We start from the raw sequence: 21,606 nt of genomic DNA on the forward strand, positions 1-21,606 counted from the left end.
CCTGATCATGGAACCTGTATGTAGTTTCGAAACGTTAGAAATGTTAGCTCCAGGACATAGTGCAATATCCAAATCACATTCACCGTGAAAACCTAAAAAACACATATGAGGAGCATTGTTTCAAAATGTGTTATGTTCCCGAATCCTAATTTTACAGGAAGCAATAAAAACTTTTCTCTTCTAAAGTGTTTTGAATATGTATAAAAATGAACTGCCATCGTGTTAATATAGACATTTATAAGTAATACCGATAAAATCTGAAATGTGTTTCCTGTCACAATATGGAGCAAGTTGACTTTTAATTTGTTACTTAATACGTTTTGAAACAACACAGACAATTTAATACGTTTTGATCCAACACCTTTTGTTTCTTACACAATGCTGTTTCATTTTATTTACCTTCTTATTTCTTACAAAATAACAGAAATGGTTATTTGAGATTAAATATTCTGTGTTCCCGTATTTCTTATCAACAAAATTAAAGCTACATTGTTTTTTTTAGTACCCTTTAGTCTAAAATGAATACACATAAGTAATATAATTATGAAAATACAGTCTTTCAGAGTCTTTCAAAATCTGATTCTTCATGAAGACGTTCACCATGTGCATTATTTTCACTAGAAGATCCTGTATCAATGCTGAGGCAGAAGCATAGAATCCCACTTCATCCAGTTCTTCCCAACTATCTTCAAATCTCACTTTCAGCAAAGTATCCACATCGTTCTTTTTAGGATCAATAAGATTTGTGGCTTTGTTATTCTTCTTACTCCTCGTTTTATAATACAAGTACCTACTTTGAAAGGATCATCATATCTAAATATGGGTTCCATTTTCAAAGTAACCTCTGATTTTCCATTTTTATAGATCCTTTTCAACGTAACCCTTTTCATATCCTTGATTCTGTCCACCTTTTTGTACTGTGAAGCTAGAGATTTATAATCTCGAATTGTCCAATTTTCTTCTAAAGTTTTAACGGAACCCACTGTTTCATAAACAGCCCTATAATCATTAGGGATAATTAACTTGCCTTTCTTGCGCAACGTTTTCTGTACGACTCCGAAAAGTCTATCAGCTGCTAATAATTAATGGCCCCATACTGGAAAATGCATTACAACTTCGGAAATGTGTGGGGGTGCCTTGCTGTGGAGCCAGAAAGGAAGGATGTGTACTATGTGCATGTTTTCGTTCTGCCCATTGCATCTGTCACAGAAGTCTTATGCAAGTAACATCCTGCTCAAAGTTGAGAAATGGCATTACTCCTGATGCCACTTTATTTGCCCCTCTTCCACACTGAGTCTCGTTCCATGTATAGAATGTTGGGAACTTTGTGGGAATGATGCATAGTGAATTGGAAACTATTAGTTGTAGAAAGGCCCAGTTTTCCCCATTGTGTGTATAAGGAAATGCATGCAGTTTAGAATATAATATCATCTCAGAATGTGATGTTTAATTCAGTTTATTATAGTAACACAGCTAATGTACTTACTTTGCTTCCATTTCGCGATTTCTTTTTGTTTTTGTTGTTAGTCTTTTCCTGATCCTCTTTGATCTTTCTCCAACTATTGCATAACTATCCATTTTGCACAAAAGTAGTAAGCAACCGTTATTCATTACATCTTACACAGATGCTGACAACTTAGGAAAAAATGCGGCATTTCGTTCAGGTCAACCAACGAATGGAAAATGGTTGGGAATTTAATACGATTTGAACCGATCAGTTTCGCGAACATAACACGATTTGATCCGATACATCAGAAAGCACATACAAAAAACACAGAATATAATACGAAATGGTCCAATTTTGTTATGATATATGATAGAAGACATGCTTATAAGCGCGAAATCGCATCAAACTAAATTTCGATGGAGGGGGGACTTAACACGTTTTGAAACGATACTCCTCATATAATTTAGGGTTATATAGAAAGTCTAACTCCAAACTTGTTAGCAGAATTTTAGTAATGTGACATTGTTTATGCATTGCCAAGAAGAGACAAATGATAGTTTGGGAAAATTGCATAATGCAACCTAAAGCATAAATGAGTTCAGAAATAGAAATTAAATAAAACTTGATTGAATGTAACATAGTAGCAGCAGCAGTATCTATTGCCAGGCACTTGGAAGTTCTCCATTCACCTTCTAGCTTTGCAGAACAGTATAATTTAGAGTCCGAATCCAAAAAATCCGATACCAAAGCTGGACATTTTCGTAAATGTTCTTGATTCATCAAAGAGTCTTCTAGGTTACACAGGATGCATTTTGGTGAACCAAAAATTTCAATTTTAAACATGGTGCTGCAAACAGTCATGACCAGTTAGCATCCGAAATTTTGCTATGAATCATGTCGAGAAGAATCAGATACCTTATATGTTCTTTTTCAGTAAGTAATACTGACCAAGATTTATTATTACTGTTTTCTTAAAATTTCTTCAGAATTTTGATTTGAAATTTAATTTTAATGTAACATAACATGACTTAAAATACAGATTAGCCCAAAAAAAGTATACACTGTTTGTTTATAAATAACTTTAGAACAAATTCAGACAAAATTCTCATTTTCGGGGAAATTGTAGCTTAATGGATAGGTCGAAGAGGTGCTGTCGAGTACCCAGCACAGTCCTCAGACCTAACACCAATTTCTACATATGGGGGACCCTAAAGGATGTTGTTTATTGGGAAACACCAGCTACACTGGATGTGCTACGAGAAAAAATCAAAATTTAACGTCATGTGCAGCTATGACACTGGACACATTACAGAACTTAGTTCGTGGAGCAGTTCAGCGGCATCAGTAGTGTTTGGATGCTGTTGGTGGTCACTTTGAACAATTTCATGAAAAACGAGAATTTTATCTCAATTTGTTTTAAAGTTATTGATGAGCGAACAGTGTATACATTTTTTTGGGATACTCTGTACTTAATATTTAAGATTTTTACAAGGTAACTTCCTTTAACTGATCAATTTCATGGTAAGATATCCTAAACATGAAAAATGGTTGATAAGCGTCCCATAATATTAATATCTGGTACATATTTCGTTAAACAGTTACCTCATACTACCTTCAAATATGTAACATTTTCTCTTGTACAATGTTTTATTCTTATGAAAGTGACACAGGATTTGATTTGCTATGTTTTGATTTACAAAATGACATGCCAGAAGGTTTTAGAAATTCATAATTAGTGAAGAACAATTTTCAATAAAATAACTGTGTTCCATGTAGTTCTCACATGCATTCAGGTCAAACATATTATATCTATACTAATAATAAATCTGTAGCCGAAATTTTTCTGGTAATTTTCGATTTTCCAAAAATAATTGGTCCTAACATATATAATTAACCGCCCTGAAACCGAAAATCGCTTTTTTGAAATTTTTGTTTGTATGTCTGTCTGTCTGTCTGTCTGTCTGTTTGTTACCTTTTCACGCGATAATGGCTGAACCGATTTCGATGAAAATTGGAATATAAATTAAGTTCGTTGTAACTTAGATTTTAGGCTATATGGCATTCAAAATACATTATTTAAAAGGAGGGTTATAAGGGTGCCTGAATTAAATAAATCGAAATATCTCGCTTATTATTGATTTTTGTGACAAATGTTACATAATAAAAGTTTCTTTAAAAATAATTTGCGATAAGTTTTATTCCTTGAAAAATGTTGATAGGACTGATATTTAATGAGATAAATGAGTTTTAAAATTAAAATAACTGCTATCCAAGGCCGTGTAATGAATTAAAAAACAAATGACTTCGTCTATAAGGGGCCTTGGACACAACAATCGAAAGCTATGAAAGATAGCCTACAGAGAATATTTCTGTGTTTGTATGAAGCGAAATTAATCGATTTGTATAATTAATTATTATTTCACCATTGGAAAGTGTAGTTTCTCTAGATGGACATAATGCTATAATGTTATTACAATAACTTCTGATATGATATAATATAATATAATATAATATGTAATATTATATTATATAATTTAAGTTATTTGAAGGGTTCACAACCATAGTGGGCCAAGCGCCATTTACTGAATACGTAGAAAACAAGGGTTAAAATTAAGATATTACCATAATTCAATGGAAACCTATAACAAGTAAAATAAAATATACACATTAAATCTAAATGATGTCAATCTTCATTAAACTATGGTTGCATGTAATAAAAATTAAGAAACAGGTTAAAGGAATTGTCATTGCACCAAATGAGTGTCTCTGGACCAAAATGATCGCATTTTAATTATTTGGATGCAATTTAAATTAAGTAACATATTAAACGATTTATCCTTCTATCAAACACGAATGTTCCCTGGATCAAATGTCCTATTTTAATTATGTAATTACTTTATATTTATTTCTAACGGGTGCAGCGGAGCACACGTGTACGGCTAGTATAATAATAAAGGTAATTTACGTAGTCAGTAGCCATGGATCTTTTTATCCGTGATACTATAGCTCACGCAGGAGCAGGGCCGACTAGCCAGCTGCTGGCTTCACGTTCACGTGCCTTAGCAGATATGAACAGTCATTCAAACAGTATTGGGATAGTGTGTGGTTGACACAATGATTTCCCTCCTTCTGTTATACATAGCTGGGCAGGTGTAAGACACTAGATTTTACTACTCAATATAGGTACCTCCCAAATTTTTCAAGATGTTCATTTTCTAAACTAGTCGAAATATAAGGAAAAATGTTTGCCAAATACCTTACACCATGCACCAAGTAGTGGCCAGTGATCGAAATCCTCGGTGAGGCCAGATGCAACTAGTTTAAGTGCCTCCGATAGAAAATGTTTATTTATGATATTAATTATTATTGTTATTATAATATTAATATCATTATTACTGTATTATTATTAATATTAGTCTATTATTATTACTAGTAATGAAAAATAATAATTTCACTCACCAAATAAGCTGTTATGCTGCGAGTTTCAGCGATTGTTTCAGTGTGAGGAGGCAACCCATATGTTATGTTGAAATTCCCCTTTCTTTCTTTTCTTTCTATTTTTTCCCTTGACAGCAACGAACAAGGCCAACAGAGAAGTTTATTTTGCACCACGTTACCACTTAACCATCTATGTTGCCCATATCAGGATGCAATAGAAACTCGCGTTTTAAGATTATCTGTCAGAAAAATTGTCAGCAATGTCGTAGGTATCTCGGTCGGCTCTCTCTTTATTTAAGACTTCCTTTCTTTCAATATTATTTCTTCTCGAAAAAGGACACTCTAACAATGAATTAACTACACCAGCATTATTTCTGGCATTTGTTTCTATTTATATTTTCCGAAATACATAACAACATTGGCCCAGATTCACTACAAGAAGTACAATAGTACAACACCCTCACTTAAGTCATAAACTAAGACATAAGAGAAGAGAATAGTGTGGGTCTCTGCCTGCCAAAGAGCTGGAATGTTTGTTATTTATGGCCTATTTAGGAAGACAAGTCACCCTATTCCCACGGTTAGGAGGAGTGAAACCTGACCAGGCCAGACGAATTGTGCCTCAGTTACAACGTTTTAAGTGCAACCTCAAAAGCCTGTGAAGACACATGAAAATGCAGAAGCAGACCCGCCACAAGCGATCCTGGCCTCATGAACAAATTTTACTGCAAAATAGGTCTATATACATCACAAGCCAGACCCGGCACGAGCGATCTTGGCCTCATGAACAAATTTTATTGCAAAACAGGTCTATATACATCACAAGCCAGACCTGGCATGAGCGATCCTGGCCTCAGGAACAAATTTTACTGCAAAACATCACAAAGTTTTCAAATGCTTCTACAGCGATATAAGCTTCATTCAAATAACTAATACATTACATAAAAACAAAATTTGATTTCAGATAAGCCAAGTGACTGAGGCCCGGGCTCACTTGCCTCAGTCAATCAGCTGCCACTGCATGCACCCACAGCGCAATACAAAGATGGAACTTACATAATTAATAATAAGAATAATTTCACCTTATTGTGTACCTAGCTACAGTGCAGCAAAATTAAAAAAAAAGCAAAACTTAAACATAATATCACTCTTTCACTGTTGACGTACACAGTCAATAAAAATTCGAAATGAAAATCTTTCTTGAAGAGTGAGAAAATAAATACTAACTTCGAGGTGATCTGTTCAGAACAGACATTTACACTTCAAAAGTTGATAAGTGGTATCCTTTTTTTTTCTCACGTTAGATGGGGGTCAAAGTGAGAGAAATGTTGAGAAAGAATGGTCTTCTGTTCTCTGTTTCAGTTGTATCTTTCTTAACATCATGATCAGGAAAATGCTCTTGCATAAGATGCTTCAATTTGTAGTGGTAAATTTTGGAATAGATACAGGCACCTTGCATGGGTCTCAAAATCGTACTGGTGGCACCGCGCAGTGTCTCAATTCCTAATTAACTATAGGCTCGCAGTCATTCACTAGTCATGTGTGATATAGAAATTACATGCGGCTTTCTGCCGATAAAATGTTGTAATATTAGTAAGAATGTGTTCATTGATTCATAGTGTTCTGCCCAAGGGCAGGTCTTTCACTGCAAACCCAGCAATCTCCAGTCTTTAATTATTTTATAGACTCAGTGGAAAGTTCAGTACTGCTAGAGGAGTGTAAAAATGTAACTACAAAGTTCCTGAAATATCAGTGAAGTTGTTTGGCATTTAAATCAGATTTCAGACCATTGAATGAGGGTGAACAGTCATATTACGAAAATATTGATATACTTATATTTGATGTCATGACTTCATCCCTCTTAACTCCAAATATTTTCCTAACACTTTATTCTATAGCAAACTTAACCTCTGTTCCTTTTTCAAAGTGAGAGTCCAATTTTCACAATCATACTGAACAACCGGTAATAAAGCTGCTTTATAAAATCAAACTTTCAGTTTTTTTGAAAGTACACTTGACAAAAAATTATTTTCAAACGAATAATAGCAAACATTTCCCTTATTTATTCTGCGTTTAATTTCCTCGCGAGTGTCTTTATATTTGTTGTTGTTGCTGGAAGACATTTGAATTTGTCTACCTTCTCAAAGGATAAAGTTGGAATTTTTATCAATTTTTATATGTCCAGTTCATATTAATTTATGTTCTGGTCAAGATACATAATACTTTACTTTATTTTTTCGGAATTTACTTCCAAACCAAACCAAGTAAAATTTCCTTGTTTTCCCTAATATTTCTTGGATTTCATCATAACATATTCACGTCATTCGCATAAACAAGAAGAGGATGTAATCCGTTCAATTCTGAACTTTCTGTGTTTTCCTGGACTTTCAAAAATGACATATTTTAGAGCTAAGTTAAAAAGAAAAAGGTGACAGTGCATCTTTTTGTTTTAGCCCGCAATGATTTGAAAAAGCCTGAGACAGAAATTGGCCTGTACGGACCCTGCCGTACGTTTCACTGAGACACATTTTAGTTAGTCGAAATAGTTTCTTGGGAATACCAAATTCAACGAGAATACAAAAAAATCTTTCAGTAATCCATCTATTACCGGTACGCCTACGTTCAGACGGACTTAAGCTTCTCAAAAGAATATGGGATAAATTTTTGTACAACGTCAATAAAAGTGGTATTCGTAGAAAGTTATTACAATTAGTATTTTTCCTCTTCTTAAAGGAAGATACAGTTATGGACCCCTCCATTATTTTATTCTGGTTCAATTTCCTTTTCTCAAATAGCAAGTAAATGCTTATTTCACCAGATAATGTTTTACACCCTCTTCCATTAATTTTGTGCACTGGAATTTTATCGATACCTGAAGACTAATTTTTTCAGCTTTCCTATCACAATTTCGACTTCAGAAAGTCTGGGATCTGGTATAAATGGCTCAGAATTTTATATATTATATTTTAGTTCCGATCATTTCTATTTGGCCTATGTAGACTTAGTGGTTCCCAAAATAGTTTTTCTATTTGTTCAGGATGGAATGAGAGTTTGTAAGCAAGTCACCGTTCTCATTCTTGATCGCGTTTATCCTTGCCTGATATCCTTTCTTAAGGGGTTAGGTACAACTTACAGCAGTGCATTTTTTGGAAATATCCAACATGTTTTTCCGTATCTTGTACAATAATGAAAATTGGTATGTGTAAAACACTGTCCTTCTGCTATATCTAAAAAAATATTTTTATGATTTAAAAAAATTATTTATATATATTTTTCAAAATTCAATATAGTGGCAGTTTACTATGTAGTAATGAAGCGTTTTCCTTATAACTCATAAACTTGTTAACTTTTTTATATTCTCTCTCTTTTATTTTATTGCTGAAACTCATGTTTACCCTTAATAAATAATATATTTTTTTTTATTTTGTGTTAGAAGAAAATATTGGTATTTGACTATTTTTAAAAATGAATTTATTTTTTATCAGACAATCTATCAAACATAGAGAAGTAATCTTGCATCATATTGTAGATATGACATGCATAAATACACATAAAACATTTCATCACAGAATGTTGGTTAGTTTGTTAGTTATGTTGGAAACGTTTCATCACTGCACAGTGAACTGAATTAAAGAAACGTAAATACATTTTTTTTAAATCGTAAAAATATTTTTTCATATAGCAGAAGGACAGTGTTATACACATATTAATTTTCATTATTGTACAAGATACAATAATGGAGAAAAAAATGTTGAATATTTCCAAAATTTTACTTGCTGTAAGCTGTATCCAACCCCTTAAATTCCTTTATGTCCTTATATAAATGTCTAATGTTTTATTCTTAGTATTTGTTTCTATCTCATTTTGTTTTTCCATCAAATAATAACTCTTTTTGTTCATAAGTTTACAACTTTCTTCCCGTCTTTCATTGACATAATTTGTAATAATAATAATAATAATAATAATAATAATAATAATAATAATAATAATAATGAAAACAATATAAATATGCATTACGAGAATTCTAAGTTTGTACAATATGTTAAAAGTGATCACAATGGAGAAGTTTGAGAAACACTAGCATAATGTATCACAATAAACAGTTATTATTAAATTTAATTCAAATTCAAGTAACTGTTACGAAAATCTTCATATTCTATCCATAATTTAAGAGTAATGTATTGCACGAATTAACAACTGCTTCGAAATGTTTGTAATTTTTCATCCACCCACGGTACGAACTCACAATATTAGAGGCCTTACAGGTGGCCACGAACTGATCACATGTTCCTCGGATAACAGCTAAATTGACATGAACTCATATTTCTTCTATGGTCCTTCTATTATCGAAGCAGTCTCAATGTTAAAAGGAATTGAAACACATTGATTCCCATAACTGCTTGTATTCCACTTGGTCTTATCACTTGTTTGGGTCACATAATCCCATAGCTCATTATGGATTCATTTTACCTTAATATTGTTATGCCTCAGGGCTTAAGAACTCCCTATAGCATGATTTCCTGTGGGGTGTCAAATCTGAAACAGTCCAGTGAGAGGATTTTTTGGCGGCAGACAGTGATACAGTAGGATGGTGACATCGTCTGGCAGGGATCGAGGACCAAGTCGTAATGGCATCGGCAGAGACAAGAAATATACCATTGTAAGTAACTTGTTATGTGTATTTGTATGTATTTAATACGTCAAGTATAGTTTCATTCACAACTAATTCAGTGTGGAATCTTAAGTTCAGTAACCATGTAGTTTTTCTATAATATCCTGAGAGTCCCAACTCTTTCAGTAAAATCGTTTCTTTTCCATTATAAGTGTAATGGTGATATCAGAAATCCTGATAGGCCTAAGTGTGAGCGGCAGTCGAACGCAGTAGTCATTCGTTCAGGAAGTCATCCGACCTAAGTTGACGGTGGCACAACAAAAATGGTGTTCAGAGGCGAGATACGACGCGAACTACTCATAGACGCGTTCTATTCAATATGTAGCTGTCTATCAGGATACAAGGGAAACTACTGAATAATGTTTATATATTTCAGACTGATAATAATGTGTCTACACTCTACACCAGATGTCTTTGGAGCAGACCATAACAAGGGTCTCAATGCATCTCATGTTATCGCTGCACTCCCATTGGTTGGCGAGTCATTACTTAGCTGAGAGTGTTGTAGACACTAGCGCGTGCATATCCTGGTTACGAGACTATTTAGAGACGCGTCCACTACTACAGTTTCTATTGCGTCTAGCATCTGTGCGGTGTATGAGCAGACGACAGCAGTACAACTAGTGACTGATGCAAGAAGGTATGTTCAAAGACACATTACTTTATTTTTCACTTTTCGTTATATGAACGTAGTCGATTACTTGAGGTGCCTAGAAGCAAAGTCAGCAATCTCCACTTTTTTTAGAAACTTATATTATGGCAGCATTGGATCCATCTTGGTGTTTTCTAGCAATCTCCAGAGGTGAAGCAAAAGCAGCTGTAAAAGGTTTAATTTTCATATTGAAAACCGGGGTTAGAAGCAAAGGCAGCAATCTCCATGCTCAAATTTGATAATCTGAGAAGCAAAGCCAGCAATATCCACATTGGCCAATCAGAGAATCCCATTTGGTCATGTGACCGTCAGCTGTCTTCTTTCCTTTTTCTCATTGTTATTATGGTTATTACAGTGTCAGTTCTATTTCTCTGAGGTAAAAGTAAACTAAATTACTTTGTTTTAATGAAGACAGCTATCATAAAATTTCCAGTAAAATGAATAGTATAGAGAAACATTCTCAAGAGACCAACCAACAATAATCGCAATGAGAGGTGAAAACTTTTACTTGCGTGACACAGGCTGCTTTAAATACATAACAAAAAAAGAAACTCATGTCACTCAAATGGTTCCAAAACGCATTCCACCTCTACAACCAAATCTTGTGCAACCTAAGAAAATTTCTGATGTCAAACGACTGCTTCAAATCCACTTCAGTGAGAACTGGCGTCAGAACGCAAAATTGAATTTTTACAAGCCGCCAATTGACAATGTTGATACATTGGACTTATCTAATGAGGTAGACACTAATGACTGTGCGTGTGAACTCATGGAAGAATCTCCAGAATTGTGTGTGTAGCAAGATGAACAATAAGACTTTTCAAATGTTGAATATTGTGAAAAAAAAAATTGTATGTTTTGTTATCCCTAAAATAATGCTTATAATTCAGAATTAAATTTGATAATTACACATGACTTCTGAAATCTGCAATAAAACCTGGCAATCTTCCTCATCTTACATGCAAAGACTATAATATCCATATCTGAGAAGCAAAAACAGCAATCTCCATATTAAAAGCTTTAATATATTGTTCCACAGTTACTTTGAAGTAAAGATACTATGTAAAATTGCTTTTCCGATGTCTATTTACATATGAAAATAGTTTTTGATGGAATTGTCGTTCAGTGAACACCTCGAAAAGTTTTTTGCTTCTACTGTAATATTTTCCAAAGTGGAGATTGCTGACTTTGCTTCTAGGCACCTCACTTAATTCATACACATATATTTAGTATCGTGTGAACCGCACTCTCTTGCATTTCGTTCCGTTTATATCTGCTCCAAAGACATCCGATATAGAGTGTAGTAGTTAAGTTATTTTATAAGAAATGTGTGTTATAGTGCATAGTGTATAATATGATGCTACGTAATAATTTGCGTGTGGCGGATACTGGCTGATTCCCTCCAGTAAAACAAAATGGCGCACAATCTCGAACAAGCTATTGTTAATCTTGTAGTGTAGGCTTTAGCTATTGTTGATTACAAACCGAAGTAACGGAGAACTAAAGATCTATCTTCAGCTACCGCGTTGAAAGAATGGACAGGCTTACCAGGCAGCTTACCGATTTATGAATTTTTCAACAATATTGACGCCACTGCGCTATTAGAAAATTTAAGTGAAGAAGATAAGAAACACATACTCAGACTTAAAATAGCAGGACCAGCATTCGAATTTTTGCAAAGTAGACCGGATCTCATTCAAGATGGCGCCACCTTCGCAGACATTAGAGCCGCGTTTGAGGAGAGATTTAGGGGGAAAATGCCTGATATTTCTATTATGTATAATTGTAGAGCTACAAACGGCCACACAAAAGGAAACGGAAAGCCCAGAAGCATTTGCGGATAGGATTAAAGCTCTCAGTTTAAAAACCTTAAAAGAGACAAGGGACTCGTTAGAAAGACGCATACTCACAGAAGAGACGGAACGTCGATTGTTAGGCGCATACGTAGCAGGATTAAGAGGGGAAATAGCCAAATATGTTCGGTTAGGAAGGCCAAAGAATATGAAAGACGATGTCCAGTTAGCCGTCACCGCGACGAACGAAGCGAGACAGGAAACAGGTCATCGCGACGTATTCGTAGTAACAGAACATAAATTCCGTCACAAATGTCACCGCAACGGGCACATGACTAAAGATTGCCGTACGAAAAAGCCACTTTCCACCCCGCGTCACCAGCAGCGCAGAGACTCTAAGGGAAACAGTCACTACCAATACACCAATAGAAATAGAGGTGCCGCATATGGATTTCGTAGGGATACTACAGTGTATTACTCTTGCCGAAAAAGAAGTCATAAAGCAAGAGAGCGTTTTCGTAATGGATATGATAGTCCAAACCAGGGAAATGGGGATGCCTTGGCTCCAAACCTCGTAACGTCAAGGCAATAAATAAACCATCCGCTTGCACTCTCCTCTTTACCAGTTCACGCGTGGCAGGACTCCTGGCCATCGCAAGGGTAAACGGGAAGGTAACTAAGTGGTTAGTAGATACAGGGACAACCATATCAATCGTCCGACCAGGGTTAGCAGGGAATACAATTAATGATACCGATAAAAGGGCGATAAGTATTACCGGGAAGAGTCTTGAGATAAAGGGAAGACAAGATCTTGAATTAGAATTTACTAATGCGGTAAGGATCCCGCACAGTTTTATAGTATGACCAATAAATGCAGGCCTGGAAGTAGGTGATTGCTAGGTCTAGATTTTCTACAGAAACATAATTGTATCCTCGATATAGGAAGCCAAAGGTTGAAGACGAAGGAAGGCTGGGTTATAAATTTGGCAAGCGAATCCACATGTCACGAAAAGGTAGGCGTAATTGATTTTGGAACGGCCACCTAAAATAGGTCAATGACTCGAGCGCAGCAGACGCAGAATTTGAGTCCGTCGCATTAAGTAGAACACAGTGAGAGGGAAAAGTCAAAATGTCTTAGGAAGACCCACATCCTAAATCTGAATCCCGAGGCGTGGTTGTTAGAAATAGCAAGGAAGCTATTATACCGCCAAGAAGCGAAGCAGTTGTCTTAGGACGGGTTAATGGAAATACCACCAGGGAAGGGGTAGGTTCCAATAAGAGAAATGCGAAGACATTTCAAGACAAAATTCCGATTATTCTCGAGCCGGCGAGTTTCGGAATAAATGGTGCATATGTTGCTAGAAACCTCAATGACAATCGAGCCAAGTAAGGGTCAGTTAGTCCCCGTGAAAATCATAAATTGTACGGGAGAAGAAATACGAGTGCATAAGAGACGAATATTAGGAGAAATTGAGTACCAGTATAGTGATGCCTCACCACAAGAACATGATAAGTCCCCATTGTAATGTTGTAAGTGCAATAAGCGAAAGTTCAGATAGTATTGTAGAATCTATCAGCTTAGACCATTTGAGCGAAACAGATCAAGTAATAATAAGAGAAGTTCTCCACGAATACCGAGATGTTTTCCAGGATCCTACACAAAATGAATTAGGGTGCACCAGTAAGGTGAAACACAGGATTAACGTAGGAGACGCCCTACCGATCAAGAAAACACAAGTATAAAGAGGTAGTCAAGGACATGTTACAAGGACATGCTAGATAAGAGCATAATCCGACCGTTTGCCAGCCCGTGGAGCGCACCCATAATTTTAGTCCCAAAGAAATCACCTGATGGAAGCGAGGAAATGCGATTCTGTACTGATTTCAGAAGTCTAAATTCTGTTACCCATGGTGATTCATATCCACTCCCTAACATCGTAGAAACACTCGAAAGTTTATCTGGTACTAAGTACTTCAGAAAAATTGATCTATTCAGTGGCTTTTGACAAGTCGAAATTGAGGAAAAAGATAAAGAGAAAACTGCCTTCGGTACACCCATGGGGACGTTTGAATACAATCGAATGGCGTTTGGTCTAGTAGGAGCCCCGAGTACTTTCCAAAGACTAATGGATGGAGTTCTAGCAGGCTTAAAAGGCAAATCGGCTTTTGTTTATATTGATGCCGTCATTGTCTACAGTTCAACAATAGAGTAACACACAGAGAGGCTAAAAGAGATTTTGCAGTGTTTAAGAGACGCGAATCTGAAAGCACATCCCCTAAAATGTACTTTTGCAGTACCCGAAATCGAGTACTTAGGTCATGTAGTGGACTCGAGAGGCGTACGTCCCGACCTATAGAAAATTCAAAATTCCAGTTCCGAAAAACGCAAAACACATAGATCATTCCTAGGTCTAGCAGGCTATTACCGTAGACATGTTGACAACTTTGCTGAAATTGCTAAACCATTGTCAGATCTCACAAGAAAGGACACCACATTTGTTTGGACCAAAACAAAGGAAAATTCATTTAGCACGTTAAAAGAAGCACTGTGTAGTGAACCAATCCTGAAATATCCTGATTTCAGTAAACCATGTATACTAGCGACAGACGCATCAGGAACTGAGCTAGGAGCCGTTTTATCTCAAAAGATAGAAGGGAAAGAGCACCCAATTGCATATGTCTCACGAGTACTACAAAAATCTGAAAGGAATTATTCCACCACAGAACGTGAGCTATTAGCTCTAGTACAGGGACATCATTTTATTTTTACTTGCATTTTTATTGTACCTGCATTTCTGAATGTACTTCACTCTCACCCCTTCACTAATGTCCTTGCTCCCGTCAGACACACAAACTTACGGCCGCTGTTACATTCGAAGTCTTCAAGCAGTGAAGTAAACACTGCAGTGTATAGTGTGTTTCATAAATATGATTGCGTTTTCTATAGAAGAAAGAACCTATATTAATAATATCGTACTAAAAAATTATATTCAAGAAACGATAAATTCATTTTCAGAGAATATGCTTCAAAATGTTTTTAATAATATGCGTACTGAATTGAAGCCTGCATTGTAATGAACGGCAACCATTTTCAGCAACTTGTTTAAAAATTCAGTTTAGCTTTTTTTGAATTGAGGTGGCTAGAAGCAAAGGAATGCTAATGACATAAAGTGTAGTGTTGGCCTATTGAAATATTATAGTGTGGTGATACTAAAGGGTAGAAATAACCTAAAACTAATATACGTAAGTACATTAAATTGAAAAGTGAGTGAAATTGAATTTGTAAATAAGGTACAGTATATACATAATGTGTGCTATGGCTGCTCTGTCTGGAAACTGTCGTAGTTGTAGAAGGATTGTAGTGAAAGGATTGGTATGTAATAATTGTAATTTCTGTTTTCATTGGAAATGTATAGATATAGATCCTGATAATTTTGTTGACAAAGGTAGTTGGGAATGTAGTGATTGTATATATGATAGAAAGATGCGCGATCAACTGGAGAGAATCAGAGCCCTAGAATTGGAATTAGATGAGGCAAAGTGTGAAATTAATAAATTGAGAGCTTTGAAGGATAGCATTAGTGTTTCGAATAAAGAGAGATCTCACACTTGGATGAAACCGAAGAATTCCAAATCTAGGAGTAGACGTTTCTCTGCGGATGATGCTGCATCAATCAAACTGACCAACAAATTCAGTGCTCTTCAAGCAATGAATGTTGATCAGGAGAACTCAGACCCAGTATCGACACTGGTAAAGGTAAGTCAGAAAACAGATAAGGTTAATGATTGTAGGAGTAAAGTATTGATTTTAGGAAGCAGCCATGCAAGAGGTATTTCCTCACTTTTGAAGTCGAAACTGGGCGATGAGTTTGAAGTATCTAGTGTATGTAAGCCTAATGCTCCTCTCAAGAATGTTGTTGAGGATATGATGAAATTGAGTTCAGATTTTTCTAAGAGGGATCATGTAGTTATAGTGGGTGGGCCAGGTAATAGTATTGATAACGATTGTAACTATTCTATTGAGAAAGATGTCAACAACATAATTGAGATGAGCAGCCATACCAATGTGGAGTTTCTTGGTCTTTTCAGCAGGTACGACAAGCCGTATCTTCACAGGAGGGTGCGGAGCGTGAATATGTGGCTTGAGCGGGCTCTGATGAGGCCTGGGGCATCACACATTGGTTTGATAGATGTAAGCCCTATAAGAAGGTATGAATATACGTCACATGGCCTGCATCTGAATGGTAGAGGCAAGGAGCACCTTTCGGTTCTTATTGCTAATAGCATCAGAGGCAGCCATGTTAAAAAGCAGAGTTGTAATATTCCTGTGTTAGTTAATGCTAGGGCTTCTCCTTTTTTAGGTTAAACCTCCCACCAGTAAGGTGTTTGAAACAAGTTCAACTAAATTGTAAATGCTCTGATGTTTCTAGTAATGAACACAGTAACTTCACTATTTTTCATCAAAATATTAGGGGATTAAAACAAAAAACTGATGAATTCTTTAGCAACTCAAAAGCATAAACCTCAGATATTATGTATAACTGAACATCATATGAAGCAACAGGAAATACTACAACTGTCTTTACATGGATATGTATTAGGTTCTCATTTCTGTAGACATGTCTTCCAAAAAGGGGGTGCCTGTATTTTTATCAGAGAGGATCTATTATTTAGTAAAATTGATGTATCTGATTTTTGCCTTGAACAAGATATTGAAATCTGTGGAATACAAATTGGTTATGAGATATCAAATTTAATTATCTTATGTGTTTATAGGGCGCCAATGGGAGATTATAAGAAATTTACAACTAACTTAGATTCATTATTGAAAAGACTTTATAAACCACATACCGAATTTGTAATCTGTGGTGACATAAACATAGATTATCTATCAGAAAGCTCACGTAAAAGAAAATTAAACTCACTTCTTGAAACTTATAATCTTAGTCACACAGTAAGTTTTCCAACCAGAACACAAGCTGGAAGTAGTACTGCCATTGATAATATATTTATAGATAAAAGTAGATTGAATTCCTATTCAACAGTACCATTAGTCAATGGCCTGTCTGATCACGATGCACAAATTCTAAGTGTTTTCAATATGAGTGAAAAATTCCAAAGTGTTAATCTAAAAATAAAAAAAAAGGATTATAAATGCTGAATCTCTTCATCATTTAAATACATGTCTACAAAATGAATCTTGGGAAAATGTATATAGTACCGATACCATTGATATTAATACTAAATTTAATGCATTTTTCACTACATTTACGAATTATTTCAATGAATGTTTTCCAGTCAAGGTGGTGAAATAATGTAAAAGTAAAAACACGTGGATAACTCAGGGAATTAAAATATCATGTGCTAGAAAAAGGAATCTATATTTAATGAGTAGGAATAGTGATGATCCTCATGTTCTTAATTACTACAAGAATTACTGTAAAATTTTGACAAAAGTTATAAAAGATACAAAGAAAATGTATCTGAATGAAAAAATACAAAATTCAGATAATAAGATTAAAACTATTTGGGATATTATTAAAAATGAAACTAATCGATATTTTTTTTTTTTTTTTTCATATACTTTTATTTAAAAACAAAGAAATTAAAGAACAAATACAATTTAACAGCTGTCAAAAATTCCAATTAATGTGTTTACACTTTTTTTTTTTTTTCATTACATGATTTTTCTTCTTCTGTAAGCAGCTTCATCATACAAGTCTGAGGCGTTTTGTTTTATTCTTAGAGAAAGAGAGCTATAAACACAAATCAATGACTGTGGTCGTTAGAGTATTGAATGCGATGATATATAAGATCACCTAAACATTTGTTGTATTTTTTTTTTTTTTTTTTAAGAAAGTTCAATGTCTTTCAGTTTTAAGAACCATGTCTTAGCTGGAGTTACACGTAACATAGATTGTTTTTCATCATACAGCACACGTTTCAGTTCACGAATTTCAGGATGTTCACTAGACAGGACGTAATGCACTACACCATGAATAAGCCACAACTGAGTTTCAAGGTTTTCACTTGAACCAAAATCAAAATGGAGTATTTTCCGTAGAGCATCATTTGGGTTAGTCGACATATCAAATTTACACAGTTGATGTTTTAGCCACGTCCAGATAGTTCTAGTACCTTGACAGCCTATTAGTCTGTGTTGAATGGTATCCAGTCTATTACACTTTCCCATGCTGGCGAATCTACCATGTTGTGTTTATGTTTTTTGGATTCTGTTGGGATGACGTCATTAACCATCATGTAGGATGTTACTAACCATTCTGTTGGCACATGCGGAAAATTTAGATTTTTCCAGATGCGGGACCAGGGACGATTTGGGAATTTCTCTTGCACAGAAGGCGTCGTAGTCATACGGCTCCGTAAGACTTTGTAGATAATTTTAGAGGTGCGCGGAGAGTCTGGCTTCAGTTCTGCTTGTTGGAATTCTTTCAAACCTTTGAAAACACAGCGATACGCACCTGAAACGCTGGGTCCACCTACGTGTTGGTTGTTCCATCTCTGAATATCCACGACATCCCCACTACCTTCCATAGACAGCAGTATCCGTCGTATCAAAAGCGATTGGGCTTTGATTGCTACATCGACCAGGTTTTGACCGCCTTTACCCTTTTTATTACGAAGTTGAGATCTACTGATTCGATATACATGACCTGACCAAATATAGAATCCAACTGATTTTTCCACTTGTTGTGAAAACTTTGCAGGCATTGGCAATATTGAAGCTGCGTACCAAATTTTGGATAAGAAAAAAGTGTTGATATGCCAAATCTTCTGAAGTAAGTTGAGTTTGCAAATCTTGTGTTTATTGATGACATGACGTACGGAGTTAACTATTTGTTCCCAATTACGGGTAAGCATTCCCTCTAATGTTGATTTGAAGTATATTCCTAGAATTCGGACTTCATCACGCACTGTGAACAGAGATGGTGAGAACTCAGTCTGCCAAGCCCCCAAAGGCAACAAAGATGATTTCTTGTAATTCAAATTCGCTCCAGAAGCCAAGTTGTGCATCTTCACCGTGTGTACCACAATTTGTTCATCTTCAGGGTACTGGAGTAGTACTGTCACGTCATCTGCATAAGCCCAGACTGTAAAATGGAGACGTTCAGGTTGAAGCTCTAGCATACGATTGTGTATCGTGCGGAGAAATGGTTCCAATGACAGAGCAAATAATAGCATTGAAAGCGGACAGCCTTGTCGAACTCCCCTCTTAATTGGGAAACTTGACGTAAAGTATCCATTTAGTTGCACTTTTGATCTACCAACAGCATAAAGCTTTCGGATAACGGATATCATAAAGTGTGGCACATTAAGTTTTTCAAGGACCATGAATAAGAAAGAGTGATTAACACGATCGAAAGCTTTTTCAAAATCTAAGGATAGTATCGCAGCTTGTTCTGTGGGATGCGCTTGTAAGTATTCAACGATATTTCGTAAAGCAGATAAATTCCAGAAAATATTTCTACCGGGTACGCCGCATATTTGTTCCTTTTCTATCAAATGTGGGAGTAACGGTTTAAGTCTATTGGCCAAAACTTTCATCAATATTTTGTAATCTGTATTAAGCAAGGTAATGGGACGGTAATCGGCAATGGTACGAGGATTTGTTTTGGGAAGTAAAATGATTATGCCTTCTCCAAAGTTATAAAGCTCTTCTTGTGTAGTGAAAATGGCATTGAAGGCTGCCAAGAGGGGATTTTTTAAGATATCCCAAAATGTTTTATAAAAATCATATGTGATGCCGTCATTTCCAGGGGATGTGTTTGTTCTTGTGCCTAACAATGCTTGTCGGAGTTCCTCTTCATCAATCGGCTGTTGTAGTAGTTGTTGATCTTCTAGGCTGATGTGTCGATTAACATTTTGTAATAACGAATTACACATCTCACTTGATATGGGATATTCATTAAAAAGTTCTTGGAAATGTCTCGTGGCCTCATGTAAACAGTCTGAAGTTGTCGAAATTTGTTGATTGTCATTGGTCCGGAGATGATGAATGTATTTTTGATAACCTCTTTTCTTTTCTTTCACTACATGAAACAATGTTCCTTTCTCCTTGTCCATTTTGGATTTGGGTCTACACCTTATCATCACGCCCTGCATTATATGTTCATGGAATTGAAATATTTTTTGTTTAATTTTATTCATTTCCTCGTATACCTTTTCTCCTTTCTGAATCTCGTCATGTAGTTCATTTAGTACTTCATAATAAAAAGAAAGCGTCGCGCGTTGCTCACGTGATTTTATTGACCCTACGCACTTAAAATATGATTGGATCGCTGGCTTGACTGTGTTGATCCAATACTTAAAAGGTGAATTAGCCTGTAAGGGTCGCTTTTTGTTGATTAGATCAGATAAATAAGTGCTAAAATCATTTTGATCGTCTTCTTTGCTATATAATGATGGATTCAGTTTCCAATAACTACGTCCTGTGGTAGCGAGCTTTTCTTTTATTCTGAGGGTCATAGTAAAACATTCATGATCAGAAAATGCTATGGGCATGACTGTTGCATCGTAAATGGCATTACTGGTGTCCTTATCCACATAGATTCGGTCCAATCTAGATGCCGACTCCCCCCGAAAAAATGTAAACTGCACCGTTGTAGGATGGAGAAGTTTCCAAGCATCTTTCAAATTTAATTCTTCAACTAGTTGATTGAGTATATTCAAAGAGTGAAAATATTACTTGCATTAAAATCAATGATAGTAAAATAGATAACCCAAAATCAATTGCAAATCATTTTAACGACTTCTATATAAATATTATTCAGAACTTAAACATTCAAGATTGTGCAGAAGATGCTGCACTTGGTTACCTAACTGATGCATTTAACACTGAGTTTTTAGGTCTCAAATTTATTCCCACTACCGCAGCAGAAATCATGCATGTGATAAAACAACTAAAAACAAAATATTCCTCTGGATATGATGAAATTCCAAGTAAAGTTCTGAAAGCTTGTTCTGAAATATTATCCCCTCCGTTAAGCTATCTATGCAATTTGTCAATGCAATGTGGTATTTTTCCAGAAAGACTCAAATATTCAATAGTAAAACCAATATACAAAAAGGGAGATAAATGTACTATTGCTAATTACAGACCCATATCATTATTAACAACATTTTCAAAAGTGTTTGAGAAAGTTATGTATAATAGATTATATCATTACCTGGAGTCCAACAATATATTAGTTTTAGAACAGTTTGGATTTAGAAAACAAAAATCGACAGAGAATGCTGCTTTTAGTTTGGTGGATGAAATACTAAATTCATTAAATTCGAAACTACATGTAGGTGGGATTTTTTGTGACTTGGCTAAAGCATTTGATTGTGTAGACCATAGTATATTAGTAAAAAAATTGAAGTTTTATGGCATTAAAGATGAGATGTTGGGTTGGTTTACATCGTACTTATCAAATAGAAAACAAAAAGTAGAAATAAATGTACCAAATAGCCATAAAGTTACTTATTCAGAATTTAGAAATATTAAACATGGTGTTCCGCAGGGGTCAATTTTAGGTCCATTGTTGTTTCTAGTTTATATTAATGATTTAGCCTTGACCATAAACAATTCATCCCATGTAATTTT

The 21,606-nt window shown here is 35.3% G+C and overlaps 1 protein-coding gene across 1 annotated transcript in view; it reads left to right on the forward strand.

Annotated features, from left to right (window-relative positions):
- Positions 1–10,301, forward strand: part of LOC138715558 (uncharacterized) — a 68,585-nt gene extending 58,284 nt beyond the window's left edge. The window contains exon 4 of the mRNA XM_069848626.1: positions 9,934–10,301. Within this exon, the coding sequence (XP_069704727.1) occupies positions 9,934–9,938 (5 nt within the window). The 3' untranslated portion in view covers positions 9,939–10,301. The remainder of the gene's footprint in view (positions 1–9,933) is intronic.
- Positions 10,302–21,606: the final 11,305 nt, after the last annotated feature.

This window comes from Periplaneta americana, chromosome 15 (genome assembly GCF_040183065.1).
Source record: "Periplaneta americana isolate PAMFEO1 chromosome 15, P.americana_PAMFEO1_priV1, whole genome shotgun sequence".
NCBI lineage: Eukaryota > Metazoa > Arthropoda > Insecta > Blattodea > Blattidae > Periplaneta > Periplaneta americana.